An 18752-nucleotide genomic window follows, 5' to 3' on the forward strand; every position below is an offset into this window, starting at 1 on the left:
TGCACTACTTTGTTGGTGCACACTACTTTATTGACGCACACTACTTTATTGGTACACACTACTTTATTCGTGCACACTACTTTATTCGTACACACTACTTTATTGGTGCGCGCTACTTTATTGGGACGCACTACTTTGTTGGCGCGCACTACTTTATTGGTGCACACTAGTTTATTCGTACACACTACTTTATTGGTGCGCGCTACTTTATTGGGACGCACTACTTTGTTGGCGCGCACTACTTTATTGGTGCACACTAGTTTATTCGTACACACTACTTTATTGGTGCGCGCTACTTTATTGGGACGCACTACTTTGTTGGCGCGCACTACTTTATTGGTGCACACTAGTTTATTCGTACACACTACTTTATTGGTGCGCGCTACTTTATTGGGACGCACTACTTTGTTGGCGCGCACTACTTTATTGGTGCACACTAGTTTATTCGTACACACTACTTTATTGGTGCGCGCTACTTTATTGGGACGCACTACTTTGTTGGCGCGCACTACTTTATTGGTGCACACTAGTTTATTCGTACACACTACTTTATTGGTGCGCGCTACTTTATTGGGACGCACTACTTTGTTGGCGCGCACTACTTTATTGGTGCACACTAGTTTATTCGTACACACTACTTTATTGGTGCGCGCTACTTTATTGGGACGCACTACTTTGTTGGCGCGCACTACTTTATTGGTGCACACTAGTTTATTCGTACACACTACTTTATTGGTGCGCGCTACTTTATTGGGACGCACTACTTTGTTGGCGCGCACTACTTTATTGGTGCACACTAGTTTATTCGTACACACTACTTTATTGGTGCGCGCTACTTTATTGGGACGCACTACTTTGTTGGCGCGCACTACTTTATTGGTGCACACTAGTTTATTCGTACACACTACTTTATTGGTGCGCGCTACTTTATTGGGACGCACTACTTTGTTGGCGCGCACTACTTTATTGGTGCACACTAGTTTATTCGTACACACTACTTTATTGGTGCGCGCTACTTTATTGGGACGCACTACTTTGTTGGCGCGCACTACTTTATTGGTGCACACTAGTTTATTCGTACACACTACTTTATTGGTGCGCGCTACTTTATTGGGACGCACTACTTTGTTGGCGCGCACTACTTTATTGGTGCACACTAGTTTATTCGTACACACTACTTTATTGGTGCGCGCTACTTTATTGGGACGCACTACTTTGTTGGCGCGCACTACTTTATTGGTGCACACTAGTTTATTCGTACACACTACTTTATTGGTGCGCGCTACTTTATTGGGACGCACTACTTTGTTGGCGCGCACTACTTTATTGGTGCACACTAGTTTATTCGTACACACTACTTTATTGGTGCGCGCTACTTTATTGGGACGCACTACTTTGTTGGCGCGCACTACTTTATTGGTGCACACTAGTTTATTCGTACACACTACTTTATTGGTGCGCGCTACTTTATTGGGACGCACTACTTTGTTGGCGCGCACTACTTTATTGGTGCACACTAGTTTATTCGTACACACTACTTTATTGGTGCGCGCTACTTTATTGGGACGCACTACTTTGTTGGCGCGCACTACTTTATTGGTGCACACTAGTTTATTCGTACACACTACTTTATTGGTGCGCGCTACTTTATTGGTACGCACTACTTTATTGGTACACACTACTTTATTGGTACACACTACTTTATTGGTGCACACTACTTTATTGGTACGCACTACTTTAAAGTAGTGTGCAACCCCAACTAAAGCTATAGTTGCAGCTGCTTGGAGCATCTTGTGCTAATTTTTGTCTATCTTTTTATTTCGTTTCTCTCTAAAACTTCCTATATGTCTAAATTCAAGTCATATGAGAATTTCTGACTTGAAAGTAACACTTGAAGCTTGTGCCACTTCTTTTATAAAGAGGAAGAGCTGCTGGGGCCATGGTGTCTGCCAGGGAGCATACAGAGTCCAGCCTCTCATCCTGCCTGCTGCCATGGTGGAACTGTCTTGAGCTCATTGGTGTCCCAGAAGCTGACAGGATGGCTTTCCTTCTCCAGGGAACCTAGCAGGGAGTGTGTCTTCCGTTCTGCTAAGTCTGCAGCATCCTAGTTTGTGAGGTTGCAACTTGCATGTCAGTTTGTCTGCTTTTCCTTGGGGGTGTGTATACGGCGGTGCAGACTCTCTCCTGGCTTGGTTGCTGCTTCTCGTGGAGCACTATTGGACGTTATGGGATGTGCAGTGTTATTGAGGAGCATTTCATTGTCTTTTCCCCCAAAGCATCAGGTGTCATAAAACACCTGTCACACTGAGCCAACCGATGCTATGGCGGTGCTTAAACCCCGATTCTACTGTAGAGGTTGAGCTTTGTTTCAGAATAACTCAGCTCTAGAAACAAAGGCGGGGGGTGTGTTTTGTGGACTGGAGTGTGCGTGGAGGCAGAGGCAACATCATGGCATCATCTAGTTTGGGGGTCCCTGGATGATTGGCACGACTCCCCAAACTTGATCTTTTTGCCTCTTCCCAAGAATGAAGTGAATTATTGTCTTGCTTTTAGATCCTATTAGACTCTCTTTCCAACCACACAAGAATATAAAGTAGTCAAGGAGAGCTCGAGGCAGTTTATAATGAACGTGGACCAAGATAAATGTGTAAGCAGCATGGTAGACGTGGTATGAAATGAAAGGACAAGAGAGAAAGATTTCCTGAGCAGCTGAATCATTTCCCCACCCAGCTCCCAAGAGGCCGAGCCTCAGGGGCCTTCTGTGATGAGACGGGTAAAGTCCCCACTAACGCCTGCGACCTGTGTGCTCTGTCCTTGCAGTGTGATCTTGTGGCTGGGGGACCTCAACTACAGGATAGAAGAGTTGGATGTGGAAAAAGTAAAAAAGCTCATCGAAGAGAAGGACTTTCAGACCCTGTATGCGTATGATCAGGTACAGATCTCAGGCAGCTGTCCCCACACTGAGGGCACAGAAAAGCCTGGCTTCTCAACTCTCAGCCTCTTCTTCCTCAGCCTGGGAGGTTTCCCTGAGGAGCTGATGTCCAGTCAGGTCTTTCATCTGCATTTCCATCGTCCATAGTTGTCTCCCCATTGGCTTGTCCCTTGAGGTGCCTGGTCTCTCTTCTCTTGGGAGCAGGAGTGTTCTCTCTCTCTGTTTCTCTGCCTTGTATGTGCTCATTCATTCATTCAAGTTGGGACTGTAGGGGTACCAGACTTCTCATAAATAAGATACATGGCTATTTAAAATTATTTTCTAACTAGAGGCCCAGTGCACAGAATTTGTGCACTTGCGGGGAGGGAGTCCTCAGCCTGGCCTGCGCCCTCTCGCAGTCCAGACCCCTCGTGGGATGTCCACCTGCTGGCTTAAGCCAGCAGTCAGACATCCCTCTTGCAGTCCAGGGCTCTCTCAGTCTGGGACTCCTAGCTCCTTACCACCTGCCTGCAGCAGCGAAGGTGGGAGAGGCTACCACCACCACTGCTGTGCTCTCCAGCCGTGAACCCAGCTTCTGGCTGGGTGGCTCTCCCCCTGTGGGAGCACACTGACCACCAGGGGGAAGCTCCTTCATTGAGCATCTGCCCCCTGGTGGTCAGTGCGCATCATAGTGACCGGTGGTTCTGTCATTCGGTATATTTGCATATTAGGGTTTTATTATCTAGGATTCTTTTGAATTTGTCTCCTATTCCCTTATCCTCCTCCTCCCCAGACTTGTCCAATATGAATGGCAACTCTTTTTCCTGAATGGTTTTCTTCACTTCCAGTGGGAATCAGTTCTGTAACCTGCTTTTCTCCTGCTGTTGTTTGGGTCAGCATTTATGTCTCAAAGCATTAGCCATTTCATAGGACAAGAGCAGTCAGTTTCTCTCTTTCTTCAGGTTACTACTCAATAGATTGAAAAACAGTTGCAGTGGTTAGAATTGTTCAGAATGTTAAAGTTCTTTTTCTTTTTAGTCTATGTCCCCTTTTAAATAATCTTAGTATTCATTAGTCTAAATTTTTCAGTTATCTTTTTCCCCCAGTGCAGATCAATTGCAGAAAAAAACCCCATCAATTTTATATCTTTTCTTTTTTTATATATTTTTCTGTATGGAATAATCTCTTTATTAATCCATCTTTTTCTCTGTAGCTGTTTTCCTTGGTAAATTACTTTTATTCTCTTTAATACCTATTTCAGCATTAATCCGTCCTATTCTATTCTATTTTATTCTGTTCTGTTCTGTTCTATTCTAAACTCTCTGTTTCTTGCCTCTGTAGGCATTCTAATTTCCCTGGAGTTTAATACTAATCTTCTCTTGCCTTCTTTTCTGGTGTTTCCTCAAGTAATAGTCCCTGTTCTGTGTGTTCTCTGCTTTCCAGATGGTTTTAAGGTCAATATATACTCATTCAAGAAGCATCAGCTTACCTTAATACCTAAATGTTTTACTTCCTGTTGCTTTTTCTTTATTCGTTTATATTAGGAATTCGCTTTTGGGGGAATTTGGCAACTGTTGTCTCCTGCATTAGAGCTGACAGTCCTTCCCCAGTTCATTTGGCACCCAGCTGGGTTGGGGGAAGGGGCGGTGAGGCAGGAGCACTTTTGTTTTTATCTCTTGCAGAGAGTGTGATCTAGAAGGGGCTCCTAGAATTAGTGCACTAAGAAGGATGCTAGCTATTATACTGCGTCAGGCACTGTTCTAAGTTGACAGTTCATTTTTCCAACAATCCTGTGAAGCAGATTCTAAGTCCAGAATTTACAGATGGAGAAATCAAGGCACACAGCTTCCTTCAGTTCATATAACTAGCTGGACAAGCTTCTTTTGAAAGTGTTTCTTTGTTTTAAGTGATTTTTAAATTTAGACCACAATTGGTTTAGTATATTTCTACTGTATGTTTATACATACATGGAAGTTTCCCTTTGCTTTTTGGACTGTATCTTTCCAGACTCTTTTATATGCAGTTTTGTCTCTCTGTACAATTAAAACAGTTGTGCCCTAACCGGTTTGGCTCAGTGGATAGAGTGTTGGCCTGCGGACTGAAAGGTCCCAGGTTCGATTCCTGCCAAGGGCATGTACCTTGGTTGCGGGCACATCCCCAGTAGGAGGTGTGCAGGAGGCAGCTGATCGATGTTTCTCTCTCATCAATGTTTCTAACTCTCTATCCCTCTCCCTCTCTGTGAAAAATCAATAAAATATATTTTTTCAAAAAATTAAAAATAAAAATAAAACAATTGTGCTACACAGACGAAGTGTTTGATACCTAAAAGGGAAAAGCTCTGTCTCTTGGTACCTTAATCCTATTAGGGACGTCTCAGTAAGATGGTACTCAGGCTCCCTGGATACAGTAACTCTTATAAAAGCACCTTAAAAACTGTATAACAGGCAAAGGAAATGTTAGCTTGCTTGCTCCTCTTGCTAGAAGTTAGTTCATTCAAGATCTTACATACGGTGTACAGGTGATGTGTTGTGGAATTGTGCACCTGAAACCTGTGTAATTTTGTTAACCAGTGTCACCCCAAGAAAGTCAATAAAAAGGGGCGGGGGAGTAAAATAAAAAAAATAACCTTCCAGAATAGCTTTTTCATGGGCCTTTCCCTTTGAATTAGGGTTCAGATTTCAGATTGATATCTGCTCATTCAAGGCTTGACCTCTTTATTCTGATTTTTTTTCTTCCCTCCTGTTGTGTAGCTGAAAACTCAGGTGGCTGCAAAGGCTGTGTTTGAAGGCTTCGCAGAAGGCGAGCTCGCGTTCCAGCCGACCTACAAATACGACACTGGCTCCGACGAGTGGGATACCAGGTGGGTCAGAGGTTGCTTCAGGAGATCAGGCCCATGAAAACCCAGGAATTTAGGGAAGCACTTGCCCTCATGGGCCTAACGAAGAAGACAGGTTCACTGCGACTTTCTCCATGTGTGGTACTCTGGTTAAACATTGTCTTTCAGTAGCTGCTCATTAAGCACCTGCCTTCCTCCTTGTTTTCTATTTGACCGCTTTAGCCTTTGTTCCTTAATAATTCTTGTGACTGGTTTACTTTTAAGTTATTCTTAGGGGGCTAAGATGATTCCAACTAACTTAGGTTGTACTTGGTCATTGCGTAGTAGTTCATCTATTTTATTAGTGCCTATGGTATGCCATGCCCTATTCAGTGCATTTTACTTGTATTATCTCATTTAATCTTCCCAACAACCCGTCGAAATAGGTATGGTTTTGTTATTCTCATTTTATAGATCAGGGAACTGAGGCATTAAAAAATTAAAGAGCCTCCCAAGCAGGCAAGTGTAGAGCCAGGATTTGAACCCAGGCAGTAGGAATTCAAAGCCTGTTTTAACCACCATCTCTTAAAAACCATAGAGTACTTACTGTCAGATTGCCTTTTGACTCTTACCTCATCCCCATAGGAGGCCAGAGAGCAGGGAATCATTCTGAACGGTGTTTTGGATGATACACAGGATACATGTTACATCTTCGTGAGCCCAAATCGCTCCTGACCTCTCAGATCACTGGGCCTTGAGGACTGGACGGCTCTGCCCAGTCATCCCCAGCTGAGCCAGGGCTAGCCAGGCAGTGGGTACTGCTGTGCCTGTGGGGGCCCCAGTGTGGACTTTGCATTTCAGTGAGAAGTGCCGTGCTCCTGCCTGGTGTGACCGGATCCTCTGGAAAGGGAAGAACATTACTCAGCTGAGTTACCAGAGCCACATGGCCCTGAAGACCAGTGACCACAAGCCTGTCAGCTCGGAGTTTGACATTGGGGTAGGTGGGCAGCTGCGCCCGTTGTCATCATTCCGTGGGGAATAACAGGCTCTCACAACCAAGACTGCTTTTTTTCTTTCTGGTGTCCTCCTCTTCACTTGAGTATGATGACGCTCCTTTAAAAATTGTTTTAAAAAAGAAAAAATAAAAATAAAAAAAAAATAAATAAAAATTGTTTTAATTTCAGTTTAATTCATAATTGCTTTGACATACTACCACTGTATGTTTCTACATACATGGAATTTCCTCCTTACTTTTTGGACTGAATCTCTCCAGACCTTTCTCCATGCATTTACAAATGTGTGTCAGTATTCTCTATGCAGCACAGAGGGTGTTTCTAGAGGAAGGTTTTCCTTTCTGTAAAAGAGATCATATTATGCATATTGTTCTGAGAACATATTTTTTCCCCACTGACTGTGTCTCAGAAGACCTTTACATGACACTAAAGGCAGAGCTCCTTCATTATTTTTAAAGGTTTCAAAATGCGCCACAGTATGAATGAACCATAATGTATATATTGATGATCATTTGTTTCCAAAGTTTTGCTATTATATACAGTGCTATGGTAACCACCCTTCATATATCTTTGTGTACCAGTGCATTTCTATAGAATGAAATTCCTAGAGGTTAAATTAGTGGTTCAATGAGAAATGTATTTTAAATTTATTAAATTTTGCTAAATCATCCTCCCGGCAGTTTTATCATTTTACACTCCTGCCAATCATGTATGAGCTTATTTTCTCACACCCTGGCTAATACTGGGTTTAATCAGTCTTTTAAATTTCTACCAATACAGTGAGCCAAAAGAAAAAGATATTTCATTATTTTAGATTCTATTTCCCTGGTTACTAGTGAAGTTGAACATCTTTTCTTTATTCCCTATTTGTATCTCTTCTTCAGTGACTTCAGTGTTTATTTTATCAATTCTCAAGGGTCCAGGTTGAAGCATATCAGAATCCATGAGGGTGTGGGTGGTTTGAAAAAAGCCTAATGAATATTACAATTAAAGTTTTATTATTGGAAAGTGACAAAATTGTGTTTATAATTCAAATACAGAAGGAAAAACCTGACAAAACCTTGTCTGATGGAGCAGTTAGTTAAAAAAGCTTGAGAAATGCTTTTTATTTATTTACAATATATTTTATTGACTTTTTACAGAGAAGAAGGGAGAGAGATAGAGAGTTAGAAACATCCATCAGCTGCCTCCTGCACACCTCCCACTGGGGATGTGCCCGCAACCAAGGTACATGCCCTTGACTGGAATCAAACCCGGGACCCTTCAGTCCTCAGGCCGACGCTCTATCCACCGAGCCAAACCAGTCGGGGCGAGAAATGCTTTTTAAAGAAATGCTGCTTTAAATCAAAGATCTAGAGAGATTTCTTACTGCAGGCCTTTTGGCAGCAGCAAGCCAAGTAGAGCTAAGCACTGAGCATCTCTCTGTCCCGGTCCTGAGTCCTGATAGAACTGCCAACCAGGCTTTCACTCTGAATCCTCTTTCTGCTAATCAGGAAGCAGTTGACTTTACCATAGATTTTGCCTCTGGGCGACCCTTCTATGTCTACTGTTGATTGGGATCTTTTGTTAATTAATTAAATCTATTTAGTATCCACTTTCTGTATTGCTGTTTCCCAACGGGAATGCCCTGTATACTGAAAAAGAGGAAATGGGCAGAAGGCTTGGTACTCAGCCTCTGATGTTCCCTTCCAGGTGCGGGTTATAAATGAAGAGCTTTACCGGAAGACTCTGGAGGAGATTGTTCGATCCCTGGACAAGATGGAAAATGCCAACATTCCTTCTGTGTCCCTCTCCAAGCTAGAGGTAGGAAGGACTGTTAAGAATATCAGCATCAGCCCTAGCTAGTTGGGTTCACTGGATAGAGTGTTAGTTAGCCTGTGGACTGAAGGGTCCCAGGTTCGATTCTGGTCAGGGGCATATGCCCAGGTTTCAGCCTCCATCCCCAGGAGGGGGCACAGGAGGCAGCTGATCAATGATTCTCTCTCATCATTGATGTTTGTATCTCTCTCTTCCTCTCCCTTCCTCTCTGAAATCAATGAAAAAAATATATATTAAAAAAAAAAAGAATATCAGCATCAGCCCTGGCCGGTTTGGCTCCGTGGACAGAGTGTTGGCCCACGAACTAAAGCGTGGGCCCAGGTTGAAGGGTCCCAAATTCGATTCTGGTCAAGGGCATGTGCCTCAGACCTCGAAACCAATCGACATGTCTCTTTCACAGAGATGCTTCTTTCTCTCTGTCCTCTCCCCCTCCTTTCCACTCTCTAAAAATCAATGGAAAAATATCCTTGGGTGAGGATTAACAAAACAAGAAAGACTATCAGCATCAGACTCTTCTATTCATAGAGCTTAAATTTCATCTACGAGGGCTCAGAATTCCAGGAGGTACCCGTCAGACTACTGAACTCTAGTCTTTCTTGATAGGCTGCTTCTAGATAAAGTGAAGCTGCTGATGCTAGCTGAGAAGAGAGGGGTTGTTGGTTTATATCATGTTTATCTCCTAATCTTCTAAACCAGAAGCCTTTAACCATTTTTTAAAAATATGTTTTTATTGATTTCAGAGAGGAAGGGAGAGGGAGAGAAAGATAGAGACACCAATGATGAGAGAGAATAATTGATCAGTTGCCTTCTGCACACCTCCTACTGGGGATCAAAGCCTCAACCCAGGCATGTGCCCTTGAGTGGAATAGAACCAAGGACCTTTCAGTCCGCAGTCTGATGCTCTAGCCACTGAGCAAAACCAGCTAGGGCAACTATTTGTGACTCATAGATTTCACCTACACATGAGCCATCTATGAGTTAAATAATGGCAAAGGTGATCCAAAATGCGTTTTGTTTTGTTTTTAATTTTAATATAACTGGTGTGTATTCTTGCATTGGGTTTGTCTTCTTACTGATACTTTGCTTTGAGATCAAATCGAGTCCGAATTTCTTGGGTATGCTTGAGTGAGTGGTAGGGAAGGCAGTATAGAAAGGCAGTGGTCAGTGGGAGAAGTCAAGTTAGGGCTGAAGATTTTCCATGAAAGAGCTACGACATAGATCATTCAGAATTGACAATACCAAGAAGCCAGTCAATGGGTATTTATGGTGAGAGTATTTTCAATACCTTAGATGTCCAGCTACTTGGAAAGAAAAGTTTGGCCTTGAGTTTGTTTGGGTATAAAAGATACAAATGTTGATTCCTTCAGGAAATTTATTTATAAAACAACATGCTTTCTTTGAGTTTCTGGGTTAAACACAGACAATTGGTCTTTAGTGGTAGCTGTGGCCTCCCAGGTAAATACGTAGAGAAGAAACATGATTTGAAAGAGGTGGTCCTTCTTTCTTTTCTTTTCTTTCCTTCCTTCTTTCCTCCCTCCCTCCCTTAAAAATATTTTTATTTATTTCAGTGAGGAAGGAAGAAGGAGAGAGAGAGAAACATCAATGATGAGAAAGAATCAGGGATTGGCTGCCTCCTATATCCTCTATACTGGGGATCGAGCCCAAAACCCCGGCATGTGTTCCTGACCAGGATTGAACTGGGACCCTTCAGTCCGCAGGCCGACTCTCTATCCACTGAGCCAAACCAGCTAGGGCTGGTCCTTCATTTTCTTTCCAGAAAGGGCAAGGAATGCCCAGGTGGGTGTCTGGACAGGTTGCTGAGAAGAGGACATTGGTCTGATGGGTTCCGGGCCTGTTCCCAGTTCTGTTTTCAGAATGTGAAGTACATGCAACTGCAAGTGGAATCCTTTACAATTCGTAACGGACAAGTGCCCTGTCAGTTTGAATTCATCAACAAGCCTGATGAAGAGTCTTACTGTAAGCAGTGGCTGAATGCCAACCCCAGCAAAGGGTTCCTCCTGCCAGGTAAGGCCTCTCTTCCAGTTCCCTGGTTACTGGTTTTGGGGTACACTCTAACCTATCTTGGCTCACTTTCCTGTAATAAGCTTTTTGTTTCTGAGTGTTTCGTTGTCTGCTTGAAACTTTTAAAAAGTCCTATGGATGAACCATCTACAAATAAAATATAAAATAGTGAGGAGCGTGAGTTCAGCTTCAGAAGCATTCTCAGTCATGTATTTGTTCCATAATTTCACAGAAAGAGAAAACCTAAGATTGCTGTGAAGCAGCTGCTGTTAAAAGGACCATTTTTAACCTTTGCCAGTAGCTCAGTTGGTTGAAGAGTTGTCCTGTACACCAAAAGGTTGTGGGTTTGTTTCCTGGTCAGGGCACATATCTAGGTTGTGGGTTCGATTCCCGGTTGGAGTGTGTATGTGGGGCAACTAATGGATGTCTCTCTCTCTCATCAATAAAAACATATTCTTGGGTGAGGACTACAACAAACAAAAAGAATCATTTTGACTGTCTGCCTCACCATAATCAACTCCCAGTTGCTCTTCTAGGGAACGATAATGGGGTGGTGACCCCAAAATTATATCTGGCTCTGGAATATACCATGCATATCTCTCCCCTGACTTCTCCTTTGTACTCTGTGTTGTGCTGGGTGGCAGGGGGAGTAAGCCTGTTTTGTGGACAATTCACAGGGTGGTAGTTTCATTATATTTTCTACTGGATCAGGTGTCTTTATCTGACCTTGCTCAGGGTAAGCTCTGTGATCCATGCCTTCTTAGTGATTAATAATTACTAGTTTAAGCTGTGCTACTTAGAACTTGAATTTCATAATAGTTGCCTATTCACATGTTTTTGTTTGTTGTTTTCATATTCCCACTTGGACTATCAACTCTGTTCGTGTGTCTCCTGAGTGCCGAGCACATAAATACTTGGTTGGCTCTTACTTCTGTTTTCCTTCCTTAACCCTTTAGGCCTGGTGACTCTCTTCCCTTTGTGTCTTCTTTCCTTCTTTTCTCTTGGCCTCCCACCAGCCAACATTACTTTTTAAATTTTTCTTCAGATTCGGCCATTGAGATTCAATTGGAGATATTTGTCACTAAGACCATGGCTACAAAGCTCAACTCTGGTGAAGACAAAATTGAGGACATTCTTGTTTTGCACTTGGACAGGGGAAAGGATTACTTTTTGTCTGTGTCTGGGAACTACGTGCCCAGCTGTTTTGGATCTCCCATTCATACGCTGTGCTACATGAGGGAGCCGATCTCTGACCTGCCGCTTGAAACTGTTAGAGAGCTGGTGAGTTATGTGCCACAAGGAAACATCTGGTCCTGTGTAGCAGCCACATCAGTCAAACAGGATATGCCCAGGGATCTGAGAATTCTTCAGCCTCCCTAGAGCTGGCTTATTGTATCAGTTATACGCAGTATTGCTGTGCAACAAACCACCTGAAATTGTAATGGTTGAAAGCAACCAGTTATTGCTCCTCCTCCTTCTGTGAGTTTCCTGTGTAGCTTTTCTGCTGATCTCGCCTAGGCTCATGTGTGCAGTTGCAATCAGATGATGGCAAATTGTGAAGCCAGCCCAGATTCCAAGGGCTGGAAGTGACTCTACCACTTGATAGAAAAAGCTACAAAATGTTGTGGCCGTGTCTTTCAGTCTTTCATACACAGTTCATTAGAGAAACTCAGCCATGGATACGATGATAATGAAGGTTCCCTGGCTCATGATCATCTTATTTTTTATTCTTTTCTCTTCTTATTTTTTAATCATCATTTGGTAACATAGCATCCCAAACTAAATTTTCTGAGACCTGAGAGGCTCCTATGGAGACAATTCTAATGCAAGGCAACTAGTTTGGAGCAGATTTATAGTAATACATAGGCTCCTTCCACCCATGCATTTTTCATCTAGGTACTCTTGAACACCATCCTCTCCATTATACAAATGAAAACTGAGACCTCATAAGGAGATTGACTTGTCACAGGGCAAGTTAGCAATGGACCGGGACCTTGCATCCGGGTTTTTGGACTCTCAAATCTGTGTCCTTTTTCCCTGGACCACAGTGTCCTTCTAGCCCTGACACTGAAATGCTATAGGCAGGATTTTTTTCTAATTAGTTGATGCATATTGTCACCCAATTCATTGACAGTTCTTGCTATAATGCATTCCCAATTCTAAAAAATCACCTTTGTACTTTGTGCCACCTGATTTCATTTCAGACTATGGAATGTTTGCTCCGGGGCATTGAAATACGCCCCCCTTCTCCCACGGGTTTGCCGTCCCCACATCCTGTGCTCTCCTAAGCCAGCAGAGTGTAAGTTCTCTTGGTGGGGCTTCTGAGGCCTTTTATTTCTTTTCAGACTCTGATGCCACTCCGGACTGAAGATGATGGCAGCCAGTTGGAGAACCCCATGGAAATCCCCAAAGAGCTCTGGATGCTGGTTGACTACCTGCACCGAAACGCTGCCCAGGAGGTGGGTGGTGCTTCCACAGTCAGACCTGATGGCGGCCAGGCTGCCCTGAGAAAAAGCGTCAGCCCCAGTGTTTGGTGTAAGAAGCTTTGAATCCAGAGAACCGTGGAAAGCTGTTTTTCCCTCAGGGAGGGAATGACGGGCAAATAGGTTCATGTTTCACGCCCTTGGGGGATTGTGACATTACATAGAGCACTTGGTTACCCCCAAGGGAAGCGGCCTTGCACGGGGTGGCCTTCCCAGCACCGCGTGGTCCCTCCCCTGGCCTTGGTCGCCCATGTAGAAAGCCATCTGGAGCCTTCTCAGGCTCTCAGCCAGGTATCCTTTTGAGGAACTCGCCCCAGCTTCTGGGAATGGGCTGGACTAACTTGAGGACAAGCCAGGTAGAGGCAGGAGGAATTCCCAGGTTGTGTGAGTCAGGAGGCCTGATTTCTAGAGTGACTTGGGCGCCCTTCATTGAGATCAGATTGGCCAGTTTCACTGACTCATTTACTATATATGGGGAGATGGAGCAACATATATTCTTAGGATATTCTCTTTTCACTTTTTTTCTTTCATATTTATGGAGTGTTACAATGTACCAAATATTGTTCTAAGTGTTTTATAGTATTGACTCATTTAGTTCTCAAAAAGGTAAATAACTTGGTGAAGGTCCCAAAGCTGATAAGTGGACAGGATTGGGATTTGAACCCAGGGAGTCTGGCTAGAGAAGTCACATTCTTTTTTTCTTCTTTTTTTAAAATATATTTTTATTGATTTCAGAGAGGATGGGAGAGAGAGATAGAAACATCAATAATAGGAGAGAATCATTGATCAGCTGCCTCTTGCACACTCCCTACCGAGAATTGAGCCTGCAACCCTGGCATAAGCCCTGACTAGGAATCGAACGTGACCTCCTGGTTCACAGGTGGATGCACAATCATTGAGCCACGCCAGCTGGACAGAGGTCACTTTCTTACATACCATGCTCTCCTACCTTCTCTGTAGAGAAGTGTAACTTTTGAACAATACATGTAATATGGTTATCAACACAGGTAGATGGCATTGTCATTTTATAAAACAAAGGGATATAAAGTCCCCTGGGACTACCTTTATTGCCAAAATCTCATTTTCATAAAGCACTGAACTGCCTTTTAGTTTTCTTCATCTTATAAATGATATAATTTCTTAATAATTTTCTTTTTTTGGTTAATCCCTCTATTACACTGCAGGAAACATAGCTGCTTTTAAGTTTCCCTTATGTTGGATCTTACTGTTGTATTGATGGCGAACCTTTTGAGCTCGGCGTGTCAGCATTTTGAAAAACCCTAACTTAACTCTGGTCCCATGGCACATACAGAAATTTTTTGATATTTGCAACCATAGTAAAACAAAGACTTACATTTTTGATATTTATTTTATATATTTAAATGCCATTTAACAAAGAAAAATCAACCAAAAAAATGAGTTCACGTGTCACCTCTAACACGCGTGTCATAGGTTCGCCATCACTGTACATAGGCCCTACCCATAGTTTTATAAAAGATGTCTTATCAAGACCTGTTGTGGGAGCATGCCTGGTAAAGCCTGCAAGATGAATTAATTAGCCGCACCCGCCTAAATCAGGTTGTCTACCAGGGTGACTCAAAGGCCTCACTACATGCTTCTTTTTGTTCTCTGCTGGAAATGACATTTCTAGGTCAGGAATTCATTGCTGATTTTCTGATTACTTTGTGACTTTCTTCCCTTTTGCAGGAAGATCTGTTTCAACAGCCGGGCCGAAGGTTGGAATTTGAGCAAATCAGGGACTGTTTGGATACTGGAATGATTGAGAACCTTGATACCCTCTGTATCCTTTGTGTGTGTGTGTAAGAGAGGTGAGAAAAAGGAAATAATATTTTAAGGCTCAAAATCAGATATTGTGCCCTCAGCTATCATGTTTTTCTTACTTAAAGTTTGCATAGAGAAGTCTTCACAACGTTAAGCAACCAATATAGTAGGAACTAAGGAGGGCCCAGCTAAGCTGACATACAGCCTGGCTCCTTCCAGCTAGCAGGCAGGTAGCCCTTCTGGCATGTGCTCGGCCCTGGGCCTTTTCCTAACCATGGGCAGCAGCACCACCTGTTCCTTAACGACGGGCCAAAAGCCCTTAGCAATCATTCGGTAGCCGAAGCCTTGCTGCTTTTCCTGGAGAGCCTGCCAGAGCCCGTCATCTGCTACAGCGCCTACCATAACTGCTTGGAGTGTTCTGGCAACTACACAGCAAGTAAACAGGTGAGGGGAAGCACTGAGCATCAGCATACACAAGCTGTAGCCCCAGGCCTCCTGGGGCCTGAGGGAACAGAGCCAGTCACAGCCCCTCACATGTTTCTCATATCTTAGAAACTCACCTGTATCTTTCCTTCCCAAACCTGTTTTTCCTCTCCTCCCTTTTTTCTTTTAATGGCCTCACACTTAATTGTAGTGACTCAACCCAGAAACCTGAGTCATTTCTGACTCCTCCATTTCTCACCTCCCACATGCCCAGTCCCCTTGATCTGCCACCCATCTTTTTTCTTCTGTTCTCCTTCCACTTTCCTGGGTGCAAGGCCCTGCGCTGAGGCTCTCCCTCTGCTGATTTGTTCCATATACTGCCATTAGGTTGTGTTCTAAAGCTCTCATCGTGTTCCTGTTGGTCAAAGACCATACTTGGCTTTCTATTGCCGATGAATGATTTTCTTAAACATTCAAGGCTTTCTATGATCTACTCTAGTTGCTCACATATATTACAGAATCATCTAGAAAACCTGCTAATAATACAGGTCCTAGAGCCTCATCCCACTTTCACTCAATCAAAATCTCTTTGGAATATACTTTGTACCAGCTTCCTCACTGATTCTCCTGTGCAGTGGAGTACTCACTGAATTCTAGCCTGATCCCTTCCAGGCTTAGCGCCTCTTCAGTTATGCTCCTGCCAACAATGACTTCACACAAAGTGCTCTCTCCTTATTTCACTGTTTTCCTTCTCTTGTCCTTTTTTATGCTTTCTTTTGTCCTAAAAACCCTAGTCCTTACCTCTGCAAGTCCAGTCTTGTCTTATATTCAAGACCTATGTCTTCTATTTCCTTAAGTCTTTGGAGAGCACATAGTTAGAAGCTTGACCTCTAAATCCATGTAGTACTTGATTTGTGCTTCTCTCTCTCTTTTTATCTGTGCTTCTCTTTGGCACTTGTGCCAAATGGTAAGTGGTCAAGGTTTTCTGTGCACAGTCTTATTCATGTACTTGGATCATGCACTCAATTCCTGGAATATAGCAGACACTTATTTAATTGAATGAATAAAAAGGCAAATCCCAATTCTGCCTCTTTCAGGTCATTTCTACTCTCCCCACATTCCACAAAAATGTCTTCCACTACTTGCTGGCATTTTTGCGACAGCTGCTGAAAAATTCAGAAAAAAATCATTTGGATGAGAATATTCTAGGTAAGTAGCCAAGTGTCTGTGGGAAGCATCTCTGCAAGCTGAGAGACTCATTATAAGAAATGTGGTTGTGGAAGGTCCCAAGTCCACTAATAAAACTAAAATCTCAAGCTCTGGGCAAAGTTTACCTTCAAATAGGATTTAAAGCAGAAAATTTGGTTTTGGGGACCCTTCCCCCACTCATAAAAACACAAAAAAATTAGCACCTTCTTTTGCTGAATCATTTGTCTTCTGTGTTTTTCATGCAGCTAGCGTATTTGGCAGCTTACTGCTTCGAAACCCAGCTGGTCAACAAAAGCTCGAAATGGCAGAGAAGAAGGCTCAAGAATTCATTCACCAGTTCCTCTGCAACTCACCCTGAGCCTCTGTCTCTTCTCCTGTTTTACCGGAAGCATCCAATTACCAGCCCCACCTGTTTCCGTTGGAGAGTGGCCTTCGAAGGACGTGAGGCCACTTGGAAGCTAGAGTGGCAACTGCCAGCTTCCTGAGCCCAGGCCATTTCCCCCCACCATGGCTATCACACTTAGTGCTGCTGCGAGTTGTGAGGACATGAGAGAAACCCACCACAATAAAACTGACATGCAATGTTCAACTTTAGTTAATTTAACACAGATTATTTTTTTAAAGATTTTTTAAAAATTGATTTTTTAGAGAGACAGGAAGGGAGGAGAGAGGGAGCGAAACATTGATACGCTGCCTTCTGCCTGATCTCCCCCCCTCTCCCCCAGGGATTGAGCCCCCAACCCAGGCATGTGCCAGAGATGGAACCAGAAACCTTTTGGTGCACAGGACAATGCCCAACTGGTCAGGGCTCTATTTTATTTTAATGTTTAAATAACTGTACTTGTGCTCACTCAGCCTGTCTCCAGGGCATAATCAGTGCTTTCCCTGTCACCTGGGCTGAGCTCCCCATGATCAGATATTTGAACACACTTTGGAAGTGAAAGGAGAATAAGATGACTTGGACAAGAATGCGAGTGGCAGCTGCAGGGTAAATAGGCTATAGCCACCCAGATGCTTCTAGCACGCTGTGTACCTGTGTCCATACAGATGCAAACCCTATTCCCTTTCCTGCTCAGATGTCGTGCAACACCTCCGGGGCTGGCCACTCAGCCACGGCGGTCAATACAGTGGCTTGAAAATGAAAATACGGAAGAAATTGGTGTTCTGGTTAAACAAGTGGGACTTTCTGGGCCAGCAAATTCTCCAAACTGTATTTGATGCATTCCCTCTCTCATATGTGTAATATATTTTAATGATAAATGTTATTTTTAACAGTGATTATTTGTGTTTTTATTTCTTAAGAGATGGCAGTTCTCTGCGGCTGGACTTCTGCAGCATAAGCATTGGGTGGCTGGTCAGGGGCCAGAGAGAGATTTGCCTGGCATCTGGTGGGTGCAGTCACTATTCACATTTTTTAAAAAATATATATTTTTATTGATTTTTTACAGAGAGGAAGGGAGATAGTCAGAACCATCGATGAGAGAGAAACATTGATCAGCCGCCTCCTGCACATCCCCCTCTGGGGATGTGCCCGCAACCCAGGTACATGCCCTTGACCGGAATCGAACCTGGGACCTTTCAGTCCGCAGGCCGACGCTCTATCCACTGAGCCAAACCGGTTTCGGCTATTCACATTTTTCAAGCAAGAGATGGGACAGGCATGGCCTGAACCCCTTGACTGGTGGTCTAGTCTCGGGGGGTTGTTGCACATGGAATATTCCATACACGTAGCTTAGGGGAAAAACAGGTGCTGGCTGCTGGGATGTTCTAACAGCTGGATCTTCCAGGGACTTAGAAAATTGTAGAGCATAATGACACCATAATCAAAATTGCTCCTTGGGCCCTGAAACACCACTACTTGGCAGTGTAAAATGTGACTTACTAGGAAGTACCAGCCAGTAGCATGACGATGTGAGCCGTTGGGAATGGCCAGTAGGTGGCGCTGGCCGCCCCGGCGCGAGTCCGGCTGGGAGCCCACAGTCCTCAGCCTGGGAAATTCGGACAGACCGCGGCGCAGGAGCGAGCGACTGCGCTCCTGTGAGCTCACGCGCGGGGGAGAGGCGGCGGCGGGCTCTGGCTGGGCTGGGAATACTCCCTAGTTCCGACCTTCAGGTTCAATCTTCCTTTCTCGGACCCTCCGGCTTATGTTCATTAACTTTGCTGGGTGATGAGGAGAAATGGCGGGAGTGCCGCAGCCTTCCATGCCACCCTGCGGGTCCCAGCCGGAATTCGGATACCTAACTGTGGTCTTTTCTGTGGCTGTGATGGCTGCCATG

General features: G+C 43.9%; 1 protein-coding gene across 3 annotated transcripts in view; it reads left to right on the forward strand.

Moving 5' to 3' along the window:
- The window catches only part of INPP5B (inositol polyphosphate-5-phosphatase B), a 57108-nt gene extending 39354 nt beyond the window's left edge, over positions 1-17754 (forward strand). For 2 of the 3 annotated variants that reach the window (XM_006777264.2, XM_006777267.2), the window contains 11 exons: positions 2821-2932; positions 5662-5771; positions 6588-6723; positions 8432-8542; positions 10420-10582; positions 11625-11860; positions 12925-13038; positions 14770-14863; positions 15161-15288; positions 16365-16476; positions 16722-17754. In XM_006777264.2, coding sequence (XP_006777327.1) covers positions 2821-2932; positions 5662-5771; positions 6588-6723; positions 8432-8542; positions 10420-10582; positions 11625-11860; positions 12925-13038; positions 14770-14863; positions 15161-15288; positions 16365-16476; positions 16722-16834 — 1429 coding nt within the window. In that variant the 3' untranslated portion in view covers positions 16835-17754. Of the gene's footprint in view, positions 1-2820; positions 2933-5661; positions 5772-6587; positions 6724-8431; positions 8543-10419; positions 10583-11624; positions 11861-12924; positions 13039-14769; positions 14864-15126; positions 15289-16364; positions 16477-16721 lie in introns of those variants that run through there. The other variant, XM_006777266.1, reaches the window with a different exon arrangement.
- Positions 17755-18752: the final 998 nt, after the last annotated feature.

This window comes from Myotis davidii, unplaced genomic scaffold (genome assembly GCF_000327345.1).
Source record: "Myotis davidii unplaced genomic scaffold, ASM32734v1 scaffold88, whole genome shotgun sequence".
Lineage (NCBI taxonomy): Eukaryota > Metazoa > Chordata > Mammalia > Chiroptera > Vespertilionidae > Myotis > Myotis davidii.